The 16,162-nt window shown below is 43.1% G+C and overlaps 1 protein-coding gene across 1 annotated transcript in view; it reads left to right on the forward strand.

Annotated features, from left to right (window-relative positions):
* The window catches only part of LOC140469675 (NMDA receptor synaptonuclear signaling and neuronal migration factor-like), a 109,628-nt gene that overhangs the window by 47,345 nt on the left and 46,121 nt on the right, over positions 1-16,162 (forward strand). Inside the window, exons 5-7 of the mRNA XM_072566417.1 lie at positions 6,398-6,403; positions 6,524-6,592; positions 9,421-9,473. Coding sequence (XP_072422518.1) covers positions 6,398-6,403; positions 6,524-6,592; positions 9,421-9,473 — 128 coding nt within the window. The remainder of the gene's footprint in view (positions 1-6,397; positions 6,404-6,523; positions 6,593-9,420; positions 9,474-16,162) is intronic.

The following is a 16,162-nucleotide window of genomic DNA, read 5'->3' on the forward strand; positions in this document are numbered from 1 at the left end:
GGTATCTTCCCCTGCCACCGGAAACGATGCGAAACCTGCTGGTACACCACGCCCGTCACCTCCATCCAGAGCCCCAGACAGTCCTTCCAGGTGAAACAGAAGTTACCTGCCTCTCCTCCAACCTCGTTTACTGTATCCAGTGCTCACGACGTGGTCTTCTTTACATCAGGGTGACCAAATGTAAACTAAGGGCATGTTTTGCTGAGCCTCTCAGCCGGGCCTGTGGGGGCTGACCTGACCTCCCAGTCATCCACCCATATTAATTCCCCTTCCCATTCCCTTTCTGACATGACCATCCTTGGCTTCCTCCATTGCCACAACGAATCAGACCGCAAACTAGAGGAACAACACCTCATCGTCTTGCCTGGGCAGTCTATAACCTGGAGGACTCCATAATGAGTTTTGCGATTTCAAGTCACTTCCCCTCCCATCCTTGACTCCCTTTCCGGCCTCTCCCCCTCCCTTCCATTCCTCTCATCGATCCTTCCTTCCAGCCACCAACTGGATTCATTCTTCCCATCAATCAACCAGGTTGTATCCTCAACTTGTTTTCACCTATCCTCAGAACTCTATCCTGCACCCCCCCACCCCACTCCCTTTATCTGCAGCTTCCTTTACTCCCAGCCTCGGTCCTGAAGAAGAGTTACACCTGAAATGTTGACCTCTCCACCTTCTGATGCTGCCTGGCTCGCTGTGTTCTTCCAGCCTCCTGAATTCATCTGTTTAGATGATCACTTCTGAACCGTTGTGCAATAAGCATATATCTAGTGGTATTCCTGTGAAGCCTTTGGTACAATTTACATCAAAGGTGGGATGTAGGTATAAGTTGATACACAGTGCTGAATGGGACTGGGGATCCCCCCTTTCAAACAGTGCCCTGCACAGGAGCTCGTTCCAAGACACAAACATGACGCACAGAATGACAATAGGAATGAATCGTTGCTTTTAAAGCAACAAGTATGTTCAATGGAAAAGTAGAACAGTGCAGAGTACCTGGGAATTCTGAGGTCAGACCGAAAAGAGGGTGGAAGCACTCAGCAGGTCAGAGTTAATGCCTCATCTCAATGTTGTGATGAAAGCCTGTCAACCGCAGTGTTAACACAGTGTTATCTGACCTTTTGCATCCTTCCAGCATCTGTGTGCTCCTATTTTACACATTCCACAGAGCTGACACAAAGACTACTATGTCTGATGAAATGGACTGATTACTCCCCATATGTATGCTATGTAAATGAAGGTGACACAAGATACACACAAACTGTACAGGGTCAACAACAACTTGCGCATGGTAAAATATTCCTATGCATCGCACTGTGATTTAGTTATAAATTGACATTTAACCAAAAATGAGTAGTTGTATCAAAGCTTTGACAAGTGATTGGCTCTAGGGATTGTCTTCAAAGAGACAGAGTTTCAGAATCCCAGAGTTTAGGTGGTAGATGGCTAACAGTGCATTCTTAATGTTAAGTTGAGGGAAGTGGAGGATGTACAAGATGTTAGAATAGGAGAGTACTGACATCACAGAGCGTTGAGGGACTGGGAAAAGTTTCAGAGTTGGAAAAAGTTGAGGCCGTCAGAGAGTTTGAAGTCAAGGAACTGGATTTGAAAATCGAGGCATTCAGAATCCAGGAACAGTATAGGTCAGTGAGCACAGAGTTGAGGGTGAATGAGACTTCACACGAGTTAGAATATAGGCAATAGAAAATTAACATTCTCTATATACAAGTAGAGAAGCTGTGATTGAGACATATGTGAGTTTATAAGTACCAGATGGAATGGATCATTCCTGTTTTCTGTGTTGTTAATAATGAGGAGCTGGTCCTGCATGAGCTGTGCAGTCGCTCCTGTGAGAGTTCCTCTTTATCCAGTGTGTACAGTATATGAGAGCAAGCTGCATCTGAATGCAGTAATGACAGAAACAATATGTACTTGGGCTTGAGCACTGGTCCACATGCTTCCTAGACCCGAAATAGTGTTCCATTAATCTGGAACTAATTGGTGTCACCCAATATTCAAGCCTTTGCTGAAGCACTTTTGACCTATTATTGCTATCAGTGTTTTTTGTTAAATGTGTGAGATTTGCCAGCACTTCAGAGCTCAGTTTGGTGTTTAATGAGCTCACACTGAATATTGAATAGCAGTAGGTTCAGACAGCTAGCATGTACAGCGAGCACTCCATTTGTGAATTTACAACTGAATGTAAATGTAATGTACCAGCTGTGTCCCATGCATTAATGTAATAACTGCAGGCTTTCAGCCAATAACTTTCTTGATGATAATCTATTGTGGCAGCGAACAGATCAAATAGTGAAGGGATCTGTGATTATTCTGATCTTAAATCCACAGTGTTTTCAAAGCCCTGATATTATTAGTTGTAGTTCATACGCTCCAGAATTTCTCATTCCTCTGTGGTACCTTGGCAGTGAGGTACACTCAAAAAAAATTCCCATCCTTTCACCACTTTTGTCACTGATTCAGAGGCCCTGTAGACATTGTCTCAGCTTTAGCAAAGACAGTTGCTGTTTTGAGGTGTCTTGATGTCTTGATTATACAGGAGTTTAACTGTCACAGTTCTTCAGGTACTTGTGCGATGATTTAAGACAGGATTTAAAGGGTAGCACTGCCACGTGATCTGAATCAGATTCATGCAGACCTGTATATTTTCTGGATGTATATTTTCTCAAAACCTCCAAAAGCAAACAGAGTCCGTGCACAGTGACAAGAGGCTTGGTTCAAATTGCTGACTAGTTTTACTTCATTCTTAGCATGAATGTGCGGATCAATATATTTATAATAATAGTCAATTTAACAGATACAATTTTACACAATGAATCATTAACCTGCAGGAAGGATGCTCCCTTGGCTGTAGGAGTCTAGGATTAAGGGACAGGCCATTTAAGATCAAGATGAGGAGAAATTTCTTCATTGTGTGTTGTAAATCTCTGGAGTTCTCTACCCTAAAGGGCTGTGGTGATTCAGTTATTGAGAATGTTCAGGACAGAGATCAACAGATTTCTAGATACTAAAGACAGCAAGGGAGAAGTGACTTGAGTGGAAAAATGACATTCAAGTGGAAGATCAGCCAAAATCTCTGTCTTTGGAAGGACAAGCTTGAAGGGCTGAATGGTCTACATTTGTTATTTCCCATGATCCATATTGGGATTGCCAGTTTTATAAGAATGAATGCCAGCTTGTGGCTACAGTCAGTTTTGGGTTTAAACAGTGCAGCTGTGCAGTCCCTTGGGCATGAGCTTCAGCTCCTGTGATACATAGGCATCTTGCAAACCCAGGAGAAAATTCACAGATGAGTCAGGAGGCTGATCCGAAAAGTGACTTAAATTCCATGACCTCAGATTGCCCAAAACTCTCTGCCACCCATGAAGTACTTTTAAATTATATTCACTGTCAGAATGTAGGAATTTCCCATAAATTGTGAATGAGGTACAGAAATTTATCTGTTTGCAGTATTAGCTGACTTAGGGATGGAACGAGAGAAATAAAGGTCTGTATGGGCAACTAAAATCCCGCGTTGTAATAGTCACAGGCTATGTGTTAAAACAAACATCTGTTTGAGGTGTTTTGCAATAGGTCAATATTGTCAGAATACGTGGAGAACACCTCAAGTTAACTTCTTATTAGAATACCTGTATTCATGCTGCCCTCAAACATTAGTGCTGAACCTATGTGCAAGTCCTGAACACACAAACTCCTGATACAAAGAAAAAAGGAGAAATACCTTGCATCATTTGAGGTACAGTTGACTGAGCTAAAAAAGACAGAGTGATAGGATAGATCAGTTGGTGGAAATGGTAAAGGGATCATTTATCTTGTGAGACGCTATCTCACTTAAGGACTGAATGAGTCTCCACCCTGTCCAATCACTGGTACAGCCTCATCATGGCTCTTCATTTCCTGTCAGTCTCCCAGGGTATTCACACCCAAACTAACGTTGGCCATTCCAAAATGCTCCTTGCACTTGTGGATTTTAACCAAAACAAGGAATTAGTTTAGTGAACCTTTTATAGTTATGAAGGACAAGGATGTGAAATGGTGCTATGTGATAGGAATACACCCAAATGGCAATACAAGGACAGGGGAATTTCATGTAGAGTCATAGAGATTGCCAGAGTGGGTTTTCACATACTCATGCCATGCTCCATCTGCTGACTAATCATAAATGATTTTACAGCACTGTTCAAGGAAAAAAAACAGTATCCTAGTTAATACTTATCCTTCAACTAGCACCAGAAATTGTCCAGTCATCTGACAGGACCTTACTGGGCACAGTTGACTGTTGCAAATCCTTCTAACTACAGTGACTACACTTCAAATGCTCTGCTTTGGCTGCCAAGTACTTTGAGATGCTTCACATTCACGAATGGTGCTAAATAAGTCCAAGTGCTTCCTTCTTTAATAACTACCAGGCAATCTCCCAGCAGTGGTGTGGTGTCTGGGGAGTCAGGACCAAATGAAGCTATCAGATCAAGGAGAGAAGATGTGGAAAGGGAAGGAATGAAATGTGGGAGATAAGACAGGGAGATTAAAAAGATTGGCTTTGGGATTGCCATTTTACTTTAGGGTGTTGGCCGTCTATTTTATTGCAGAAGCAAGTTGTTGGGATCTGTACTGAAAATAGAAAATGCTGGAACTCACAGGTGGTCAGGCAGCATTATGGAGAGAGAGCATGCCAATGTTTCAAGTCTAGATGACTTCTTCAGAGCTGACATGAAGTGTGAAGGGGGCAGCATTTATGCAGTGGTGGCGGGGTGAAGTGCTAGGGGAGAAAGTACTTCATCCCCTTACTGTTGCATAAATATTGCCCACTCCACCCTTCACATCAGCTCTGATGAAGAGTCATCTAGACTCAAAATGTTAGCTTGCTCTCTCAGTGGATACTGCCTGGCCCACCGTGATTTCCAGCATTTTCTGTTTTCACTTTGTTGCAGAATTGCTTTCAAAGACTCTGATATGGATGGAGCTTGAAGAATCAATATCATCCTATAACTGATAGGCAGGTGACATGATTTTTGTCAACACTGATCAGCTGCTTGTACCAATATTCTTCCTCTGGCAAATATGATGGGAATGTATAAATTATCAAAGACCTTGTCATCGATCACCATTACACATAGGACCAGGGACTCACCACCTGCACAGTGCAAATACAGACACAACAAATGTCAATCTGCCACCTTTGAATTACCTCATTGATGTACTGGACCCTACCTGATATGAAGCCTCATCATTCCAAGTTCAGCAATAGCTCAGATCCTCTGAACTTCAAAAACAATCAATCTAATTAAAATCACTAAAAGGGAAAGCTATGTAGTTCAGGTTTATTTCCATTTTGTAACCTCTTCTATTAGGAGATTGAAGAGCTATTAGAACTGCTTAACATAGTGGTGACAAATGTGCTTATTAATGTTCATCCCAGGAACTTGGGCCACATGGTCTAAATATGAATCACTTAAGTGGGAGAACCAAAATAATGAGCAGCATTCTTAACCCTCTTTCTGATAACAAACAGAAAGGTTTAATGCAATGACTGCTAGTTTCAAGCTGGGCTCCATAAGGCAAGATTTTAATTTATAATCCAACTGAGCTACACTGGCGTTACGGGCAATTTTGATGACAAGCATTCAACGAGGACTATTTTTAATCAGTTTTATATCCTCAGAGTAGTAAGCTTTTGCATAAATGTCCCATTAATTAACAAAGAAGTTAATCTTTTTTAACCTGACCGAAGTATCCCCTAAATGAACGGTATCTCATTTGATTGTGCATGTTTAATTCCCTTATGTCTTATTGTCCTTTAGAGTCGGAAATCAAACTGCCCATTTGTTATCTATGTAGCCCCAATCCTACTTTAATGTGGCTGAAGTTCGCCTGCTCTTTGAAATGGCTATTCACTCCATTCTATCCAACTGCTACCGATGGTTTAAGATAGGGGTCCACTACCACATTCAGTGCTCAACTTGGTATGTGCAGTCAATACCAGTCTTTGTATTTCAGTACCAGTCTTTGTATTCCAGTACCAGTCTTTGTATTCCAATACCAGTCTTTCCCAGGATGTTCCTAGCGTGAACCACCAGGATGAACGTTAATAAACACATTTGTCACGATCATGTTCGCAGTTCTAATATCTCTTCAATCTCCTAATAGAAGAATAGATTATAAAACATTGCAAATTGGGAATATATTCTCAAATATCATTACCTGGGAAATAGGGATTTTATGTCAGGATTGTGTAAGGGGCTTAGGGGAAAAGGATATAATGGACTTGTTGGTTTTTGGATTGTGTTATTTAACAACTTGTCTATGATGCTGAATGTCTAACTCAGAATTATTAATAAGATCTTTTTCTCTTTTACTGCCAATCAACCATCCTGTCATAAAGAATATCGTGAGTACTTCTATTTTTCTATTTCCATAGCAACCCTTTCCTTTTTGTCTAGAGAGCCAGTGCTTGATTTTCAATGGTACAGCTCAGTCTGTGGTGAACTTTGATCACATTTTCCCTCAGGGCTTTCCGGGGCTGCATGGAAAGGAAGAGGAGGAAGCGGGAGAACGAATGTGCCACTGTGATCCAGAGGTATGTGGCTCTTAGCCAATTCCTCTGGCTCCACTTATCGGAGACACAACTGGCTGCCACATAACCAGAAAACGTCATGCCTTGTAACTGGTGATATTGTAGTTTAAACACTGTATTCACACTTTAGTTCAGGCAACTGTCTCCTTTCTCCACTGTGAACTCACACCCTGTTAGCATGTACCTGGGGCTTCCTCTGTCCAGTTTTCTGTGTCTGTCGTACAATGTCATCTTGGGCTCAGTATGAATTCATTCTGAGAGTCAAAAATCCACCCCCATATTGGTGGTTCACGCTAGGAACATGAGCTGTCAATTTGCAGAGGTCTGGCCATTAGTTATATGGGGAGGTGATAGCCTAGTGGTATTATTGCCAGACTATTAATCCAGAGACCCAGGTAATGTTCTGGCAACCTGAGTTTGAATCCTGCCATGGTAGATGTTGCAATTTGAATTCATTAACAAAAAGTCTGGAATTAAGAACCTTAATGATTGAATGTCAGAAAGTCATTTTAGGGAAGGTGACCTTACCTGGTCTGGCTTGCAATGTGACGAGCAGCTATGGATCTTAACTGCCCTTTGGATAATTATGGATGGGAAAAAAAATGCTGGCCAAGCCAGTGATGCCCACATCCTGAGAATGAATAAATAAAAACACGTTCCAGGACAATGGAGATAGGATCTTAACAGTTTCAGCAACTGTATCAAATTGGTGTAGTGTTGGATGGTATTGCTGAGACACACTGATGTTGCAGTAGAGCAGAGCGCTCTGAGTCCAGCTGCTCTTGAAATTAGATTAAATGGCAATGTGTTCCATTCCCAAGTTCTGACAGTGTGGGAAACTATGATGTCCTCATTGTTAAGCACTGTCAATGGGCCAAAGGGTGGTCGGTTGCATTCCCAGGCCCCCAGTGATAGCCTGGAAGCAAACACTTCATGGGACAACAAAAACAGAACAGCACAGGAACAGGCCCTTTGGTCCACCAAGGCTGAGCTAATACATGATGCCTTTCGAAATCAAAATCATTCTGCCTCCATTTGGTCCATATGCCTTTATTCCCTGCCTGTTCATTTATCAATTAAGACGCCTCTTAAACTTTGCTATTGTATCCATTTCCACCACTTCCTCCAGCTGTCATTCCAGGCTCTTACCACTCCTAAAAAACAACTTGCTCTCGCAACTCCCTTAAACTTCCCCCTTTTGCCATAAATCTATGTGTTCAAGTAATTCATGTTTCTACCCTCAAAAAAAGACCTTTCTATCATGTCACATTTGTTTAATTCCTCCTGAGTGGCACTAGCAGACCTCCCTGCCAGGATATTGGTGCCCCTCTGGTTTAGGTGCAACCCGTCCTTGTACAGGCCTCACCTGCCCCAGAAGACATCCCAATGATCTGTATACTTGAAGGCCTCGCTCCTATAGCAGCTCTTTAGCAATGCATTTATCTGTACTATCTTTCTATTCCTAGCCTCACTGGCACTTCGCACAGGAAGTGATTCTGAGATTACAACTCTCGAGGTCCTGTTTTTAATATCCTACCTAACTCCTTTCGCAGGACCTCATCTCTCTTTCTGCCTATGTCATTGGTACAAATTTAGACCACAACCTCTGGCTGCTCACCCTTCCCCTTGAGAGTATCCTGTGCTCGCTCAGAGACATCCTTGACCCTGACACGAGGGAGCCAACACACCATCTCGCTTGCAGCCTATGCCTCAGACTGTAGAGTACTCTGTCACTACTGTTTGCCCACACTTGGACACTCCCTGCTGTAGAACAGAGCCAGTCGTGCTACCACTGATCTGGTTGCTACTGCTGCTTTCCTCTGAGAGGCCATTCTATAGTATCCATCTACCAGCCCGCTGTCAATGAAAGGCCGCCAGCATTCTTAAAGATCCATCCCACCCTGGCAATGTTTTTCTACAACCTCTACCATCGAGGAGAAGGTACAGAAGCCTGAGCACACGTTTCTACTCTACTGTTGTTAGAATACTGAATGGACTCACAAACTCTTAACATTCGCCCTGTACCCATGTTTTTGTTTTTGTCACTGCTTACGTATTTTACCATCTGTGCTACTTAACTCTGTGATCTGCCCGTATTGCTTGCAAGACAAAGTTTTTCACTGTGCCTTGGTACATGTGACAATAAATGCAGTTCATTCCCTCCAAAGTATCCAAAATGGTATACCTGTTTGAGAGGGGAATGGCCACAGGGATTCCCGTACTGCCTGTCCACACTTACTCATCTTCCTGGTCGTCACCAAACTCTTGTGTTATAGCCATTACTAGTGGTGTGACCAGCTCACTAAATATGCCCTTCGCGTCATTCACAGCCTCATGAATACTCCATTGTGAGTCCATCTGCAGCTCTGGGGGGCAAACCAGCAGCTGAACAGACGTTCTGCATATGTCATCAGTGTGGAGACTGGAGGTTCCCTAATTTCCCACGCTTTGCAGGAGGAACATTCCGTGGGCCTGGGTTCTCCTGCCCTTGTGAACCTTATCAACTACAGAAAATAAAACAGGAGCAGATGACACAACCTAATCCAGAAGTCACCAAAGTCATCTCATTTCCACCCACCACCAGTTAAATAGGTCACTGGGCCAATGCAACTGACAAAGGAAACTCCTTTGTACCTGCCTCCACTAGGTGACCCCTTCGTAGCACAGTTTGTTGCTCCAGTAAATTGTGCCTGTGCTGTTATTTTCTCTGTACTAAACAGGCATAAAACCACGTATAACTGGAGCCATAGTGATATAATTGTGCAGTTTTGCCCTTGAAGGGGCTTAGGTTAGTTCCTGGTGATTTTACATATCATTTTATTTACCTGCAGAAATTTCCGCAAACATCTTCGAATGGTTGGGAGTCGAAGAATCAGAGTGCAAAGTAAGTCAGAGTGGTCTGTGTATTAGTCCCTCTGTCTGTTTCTCCACCTGTTTCCGTTTCAGTTTATCTCTTAATTTATTCGGATGTTGATCGATCTGTTGGCTGTCAGTCATTATGTTTGTTAGCCTGTCACTTTGAATGTTTGTTTGTCAATGTGCCTGTTGTTTTGCCTGCTTGTGTGTCATTCTACCTTAATTCTACCTGTTAGTGTATCAGTATGCTTGTCATTCTGTCTGTTGTGTGTCAATGGGCCTGCCATTCTGCCTGTTTGTGTGTCATTGCACGTGTCATTCTGCCTGTTTGTGTGTCATTGTGCCTGTCATTCTGCCTGTTTGTGTGTCATTGTGCCTGTCATTCTGGCTGTTTGTGTGTCATTGTACCCGTCATTCTGGCTGTTTGTGTGTCATTGTACCCGTCATTCTGCCTGTTTGTGTGTCATTCTGCCTGTTTGTGTGTCATTGTGCCTGTCATTCTGCCTGTTTGTGTGTCATTGTACCTGTCATTCTGCCTGTTTGTGTGTCATTGTGCCTGTCATTCTGGCTGTTTGTGTGTCATTGTGCCTGTCATTCTGCCTGTTTGTGTGTCATTGTGCCTGTCAATCTGCCTGTTTGTGTGTCGTTGTACCTGTCATTCTGGCTGTTTGTGTGTCATTGTGCCTGTCATTCTGGCTGTTTGTGTGTCATTGTGCCTGTCATTCTGCCTGTTTGTGTGTCATTGTGCCTGTCATTCTGCCTGTTTGTGTGTCATTGTGCCTGTCATTCTGCCTGTTTGTGAGTTGTTGTCAGTATCTCTTGGATTCGGTGAAATTAACAGTCAAATGCTGAGCTACACAGTCACGTAATGGTACTCACTACTTCAAAGTGACAGGAAATAAGCCCGAGGATAACTCTGAGGAACAGAGCAATGGGACTCAGACCTACACCAACTGCTCCCTCTCAGAGACCTTCAGAGTTGCAAATTGGGCACCTCATGCAAACTGCCAAGTGAGGAATGGAGGATTTTTCATTAAGTTCTAAGTATGGCCACGATCTCGAACTAATCCAGAGTCTTGGATTAATACTCTGAGGCAAAACACCCCAAATTCAAATTGCATTCTGACGGTCTGAAAATTTGAGGTGAAAATGAAAAAATAATCAGATGTCATGTTTCATTTCAGAAAACTCTAAATATAGAACCAATGTCCTTGAGGAAAATAGCCCTCATGCCCTTGGTCCAATCTTACCCATGTATTGTGACTCCAGTCCCACATCAATAAATGTTCTTAATGGTCATGCGTAAGGGTTGAGATGCTGTCTGAGATGCCAGGGGAGTAAGGGCTACCAGCGAGTTCTGAATATTTGCAGTTCCCAGAGTATCTCTTACTTAGAGCATAGAACAGTACAGCACAGAACAGGCCCTTCAGCCCACGATGTTGTGCCGAGTATTTGTCTTCATCTAAGGTCAACCTAACCTACACATTCCTCAATTTACTGCCAATCCATGTGCTTGTCCAGCCGTCGCTTAAATGTTCCTAATGTCTGTGACTCTACTACCACTGCTGGCAGTCCATTCCACGCACCCACCACCTTCTGTCCAAAGAACCTAACACTGACATGTCTCCAAACCTTCCTCCAGTCACCTTAAAATTATGACCCCTCATGACAGTCACTTCTTCCCTGGGGAAAAGTTACTTTGTACACCTCTATCAAGTCACCTCTCTTCCTTCTTTTCTTCAGTGTGAAAGCCCGACCTCACTCAACCTTTCTTCATAAGACAAGCCCTCCAATCCAGGCAGCATCCTGGTAAATCTCCTCTGCACCCTCTCTAAAGCATCTACATCCTTCCTATAAAGAGGCAACCAGAACTGGACACAATATATATAGAGCTGCAGCAAAACCTAGCAACTCTTAAACTTAATCCCCTTGCCTATGAAAGCCAAAGCGTCATACATCTTCTTAATAACCCTACAAACTTGGGTGGCAACTTTGAGGGATCTATGTACATGGACCCCAAGATCCTGCTGTTCCTCCACACTGCCAAGTATCCTGTTTTTAACCCTGTATTCAGCATTCGAATTTGACCTTCCAAAATGAATCACTTTGCATTTATCCATGTTGAACTCCATCTGCCACTTCTCAGCCCAGCTCTACATCCTGTCTGTGTCATGTTGTAGTCTGCAACAGCCCTCCATACTATCTATAACCCCACCTACCTTTGTGTCATCGACAAACCCTTCCACTTCTTCATCCAAGTCATTTATAAAAACTACAAAAAACAGAGGCTCAAGAACAGATTCCTGCATGACACCACTGGTCACCAACCTCCAGGCGGAATACTTTCCGTCCAGTACCACTCGCTGTCTTCTTTTGGCCAGCCAATTCTGTATCCAGACAGCCAAATTATCCCATACCTCCTAACTTTCTGAATGGGCCTACAGTGGGGAACCTTACCAAGTGCCTTACTGAAATCCATACACACCACACCCACTGCTCAACCTTCGTCAACGTTTCTCATCACATCCTCAAAGAACTCAATAAGGTTTGTGAGGCATGACCTGCCCCTCACAAAGCCATGCTGACTATCATTATTCAAACTACGTTTTTCCAAATAGTCACAAATTCTATCTCTCAGAATCCTTTCCAGCACCTTGCTTACCACAGACGTAAGACTGACTGGTCAGTAATTCCCAGGGCTTTCCTGATTCCCTTTCTTGAACAGAGGAAGAACATTCACTTCCCTCCAATCATCCGGTAACACTCCCGTGGAGAGTGAGGATGCAAAGATCATTGCCAGAGGTGCAGCAATCTCATTCCTTGTGTCCCGTATATATCTGGTCCATTCCTGGGGACTTATTCTATCTTAATGCTTCCCAGAATTTCCAGCTCATCACTTTCTTGATATCAGTCTCTTCAAGCCTAGTCCACAATGTTCTCACTATCAACAAGGTCCTTCTCACTCGTGAATGCTGAAGCAAAAATCTCATTTAGGGTCTCCCCTACCTTCTTCAGACTCTGTGCATAAGTTCCCTCTGCTATCTCTGATCAGCCCTACCCTCTCTCTTATCATTCTCTTATTCATCGCATACCCAATCCTTCCCGCCAAGGCTATTTTTGTGCCCCCTCGTAGCTCTCCTTAGTCCATGTTTGAGTTCTTTCTTAGCTACCCTGTAATCCAGTAAAGCTGGGCCAGATCCTTACTTCCTCAACCTTAAATAAGCTTCCTTCCTCTTGACGAGAAGCTCCTCTTGTGATCCAAGGCTCCTTTGCCTTACCATTCCTTGCCTGTCTCAGTGGGACAAAAATTATACAACAAGTGCTCCTTAAAAGGCTTCCACATTTCTGTTGTGCATTGCCCGTCGAGCAATTATTCCCAATTTATACTCCACAGTGCCTGTCTAATAGCAGAGTAGGTTCTCCTCTCCCAATTCAATACCTTCCTATCTATCTGTTCCTGTCCCTCTCCGTGGCTATGGTAAAGGTGAGGCAGTGGTAGTCACTGTCACTGAAATAGTCTGCCACCGGGAGACTTGAAACCTGGCCTGGCTTGTTACCTAGCACCAAATCCAATACCCCTCCCCCCAGTCGGCCTATCTATATATTGAGTCAGGAAGGGAATCCTTCCTGGACACACCTGAGAAAATCAGCTCTATCCAGATCATCTGCACTGAGGAGGTTCTAATCAATATTGGGGAAATTGAAGTTACCCATAACAACAACTCGGTTACATCTGCACCTTTTCAAGATCTGCTGTCCAGTCTCTATCTCTCTGCTGCTAATGGGGTGTCTATAGAAAACACCCAACGAAGTGACTGCTCCTTCCTGTTAGTGACTTCCACCCGTATTGACTCTGTAGACAAACCCTCCTCAACAACCTCCTTTTCTGCAGCTGTAATGCACTCTCTAATTAACAATGCTACTCCCTTGCTTCTCCAATGTTACTTCCTTGAGGTTGCTGGTCAATTTGCACATTAACAGTGTAGGCATCATTAACATGCCATCATTTCTTAAGCTGCTGCTAAATGTTAATAATGTTATAGCTGATCCACATAATGAGTGTGCAGTATGACTCATTGAGAGACAAGATGCCACATAAGTGCAAGTTCTTGTGTTAGTTTGGAAGGTATCCTGGGCTAGAGGAAGAGGGCATTGCCTACTATTTCCACCCTTGATTTTTGGTTAGGGTCTCTACACTAAATCTGTAGGTGTTCAGTGCAAACAAGCTCAGACTGTGACACCAACCTGACATGTAATGGAATAACATACCAGCCATTGACAAATAGCTAGTTGACCACTAGGGTAGCTGGCAACCAATAATTTCAAAAGGTGATGCAATTCAGAAAAAAGCTATTTATCCAATCAACAGGGACTACAAAAATACACTTTGGGCTGTGACTGAGGATGGGGCAACAGTTCTGTGTGTAATTATTGATTAAATCCTTTCGTGGATTCATCACCCATTCCCAGCCCAGTTCTTTTATGCATTATTTAATGGTAATCTGCACTTTAACTACCTTATTGCCTCGCTTATGTTAAAGCCTAATTAAATACACCCCCCTCGGGCTCTGGTGTCAGACTTGATTATGAACACTGAGCAGCTCACTCATGACAAGACTCAGCACTAATGACAGACACACGCAGGGGAAATTAATGAAATGGACTGGAGTGAAGAGCGGTCAGCTGTGCGATTGAATTCTGGAATTGCATGATATTCACAGAATATTGTGTGGATCTGCAGCAGAGCGAGTGCCTCAGCACATTGACCCCTTAACTAGCTGACCTCTCTGCACTCTGACCCCACCCTTTGGTTCTCTAAACCCTGAAAATGTTGACTCTTCGGCATGCTTACTTCTCTCCATGCACTGCGTTTTAGCTGAGTTATAGAGTTGTACAGCATGGAAACAGATCCTTCAGTCCGACTTGTCGATGCCAACCAGCTATCCTAAATTAATCTAGTCCCATTTGGCGCATGTCCCTCTGTATCCTTCCTATTCATATACCTATCCAGATGCATTTTCAATGTTATAATTGTACCAGTCTCCTCCACTTCTGCTGGTCACTCTTTCCTTACACACACCACCTTCTATGTGACATGTCTCGGGGTTTAGGTACCTGCAGGTACTCTTTCTGTGAGACTGTTTCCTCCTGATCAATAGTAAGGCCCTTCAACTCCTTCTGTGCTATAACATTCCTTTATTTACATTTGTAAAGAATAGATGATCAAATACAACCCATTAGTGCAGTATCTAAGACCGCCCTCATCACATGCTTGTTCTGGATTGGTGTCATCTTCGTCCCCTTGGGTCCCCTTAACTCTTACCTCTCTCACCTTAAACCTATGCTCTCTAGTTTTGGATTCCCCATCCTGGGAAGAGATCTTGGCTATTCAGCCTCCGACGCTCCAGGGAAAATAGTCCCAGCCTATTCAGCCTCTCCCTACAACTCAAATCCTCCAACCCTGGCAACATCCTTGTAAATCTTATCTGAACCTTTTCAAGTTACACGACATCCTTCCTGTAGCAGGGAGATCAGAATTACATGCAGTATTGCAACAGTGGCTTAACCAATGTCCTGTACAGCCGCAACATGACCTCCCAACTCCTATACTCAGTGCACTGACCTATAAAAGCAAGCATACTAAAAGCCTTCTTCTACTATTCTGTCTACCTGAGATTCTACTTTCAAGGAAATTTGAACATGGACTCCAAGGTCTTTATTCAGCAACACTCCCCAGGACCTTACCATCAAGTGTATAAGTCCTGCCCTAATATTCTTTTCCACAATACAGCTCCTCACATTTATCTAAATTAAACACCTCAGCCCATTTGTCCATCTGATCAAGGTCCCTTTGTATTCTGAGGTAACCTTCTTTACTGTTGACTTCAGCTCCAGAGTGTGTCAAAATGTAAGGGGACTCAGAGCTTGGAGTCGACAAGCATGAAGAATTTATCTTGTGGATTAAAGTACTGCTACTTGCACATTGACATACTGGTCAGAACTGTCTTGGGTTTAGGTACCTGCAGGTACTTTCTCTGTGAGACTATTTCCTCCTGATCAGTAATAAGGCCCTTCAACTCCTTCTGTGCTGTAAGATTCCTTTACTTACATTTGTAAATAATAGATTATCAAATACAACCCATTAGTGCAGTATCTAAGACCGCCCTCATCACATGCTTGTTCTGGATTGGTGTCATCTTTGTTAATGATGTCAGAGTCATGTGGTCAGTTACATCATCCTGATTTACATTAATTCCATTATCCCACATCTCTCCACCCAAGTTTCTCCCTTGTTGGTCTATATGATTCCAGTAGTTTACAAAAACTGTGTAAATGATTAAAATTAATCAGGAAGATCATTATCAACATCATTATTATGATTATCACAGTTACCCCCATTATTAGCATCTTGTCACCAGCCTGACCATTCCCTATTCCAAGGTTCAAATCTCAAAGGCAATGTGGAACTCTGACTGAAGATCCAGTTCTGGTTTGTGTGAGTCTGTCATTAGGCTGATGATGTTGTAACATGTCTGGAATAATTGTGCCACTCTACACTGTGGCTGCCCCATGTCCTATGAAAATCATACTCGGTTTCACTCCTTAGCTCAAGTGATATCTATTCTCTCCTGTTCCTATTCAGGTGTTCTGACATTCTAAGACGTTAGTACATCTGTTTCTCTGATGACCATGGTTTCTGACTTCCTTTCTCTTAAC

The sequence above is a fragment of the Chiloscyllium punctatum genome, chromosome 49 (assembly GCF_047496795.1).
Source record: "Chiloscyllium punctatum isolate Juve2018m chromosome 49, sChiPun1.3, whole genome shotgun sequence".
NCBI classification, from domain to species: domain Eukaryota; kingdom Metazoa; phylum Chordata; class Chondrichthyes; order Orectolobiformes; family Hemiscylliidae; genus Chiloscyllium; species Chiloscyllium punctatum.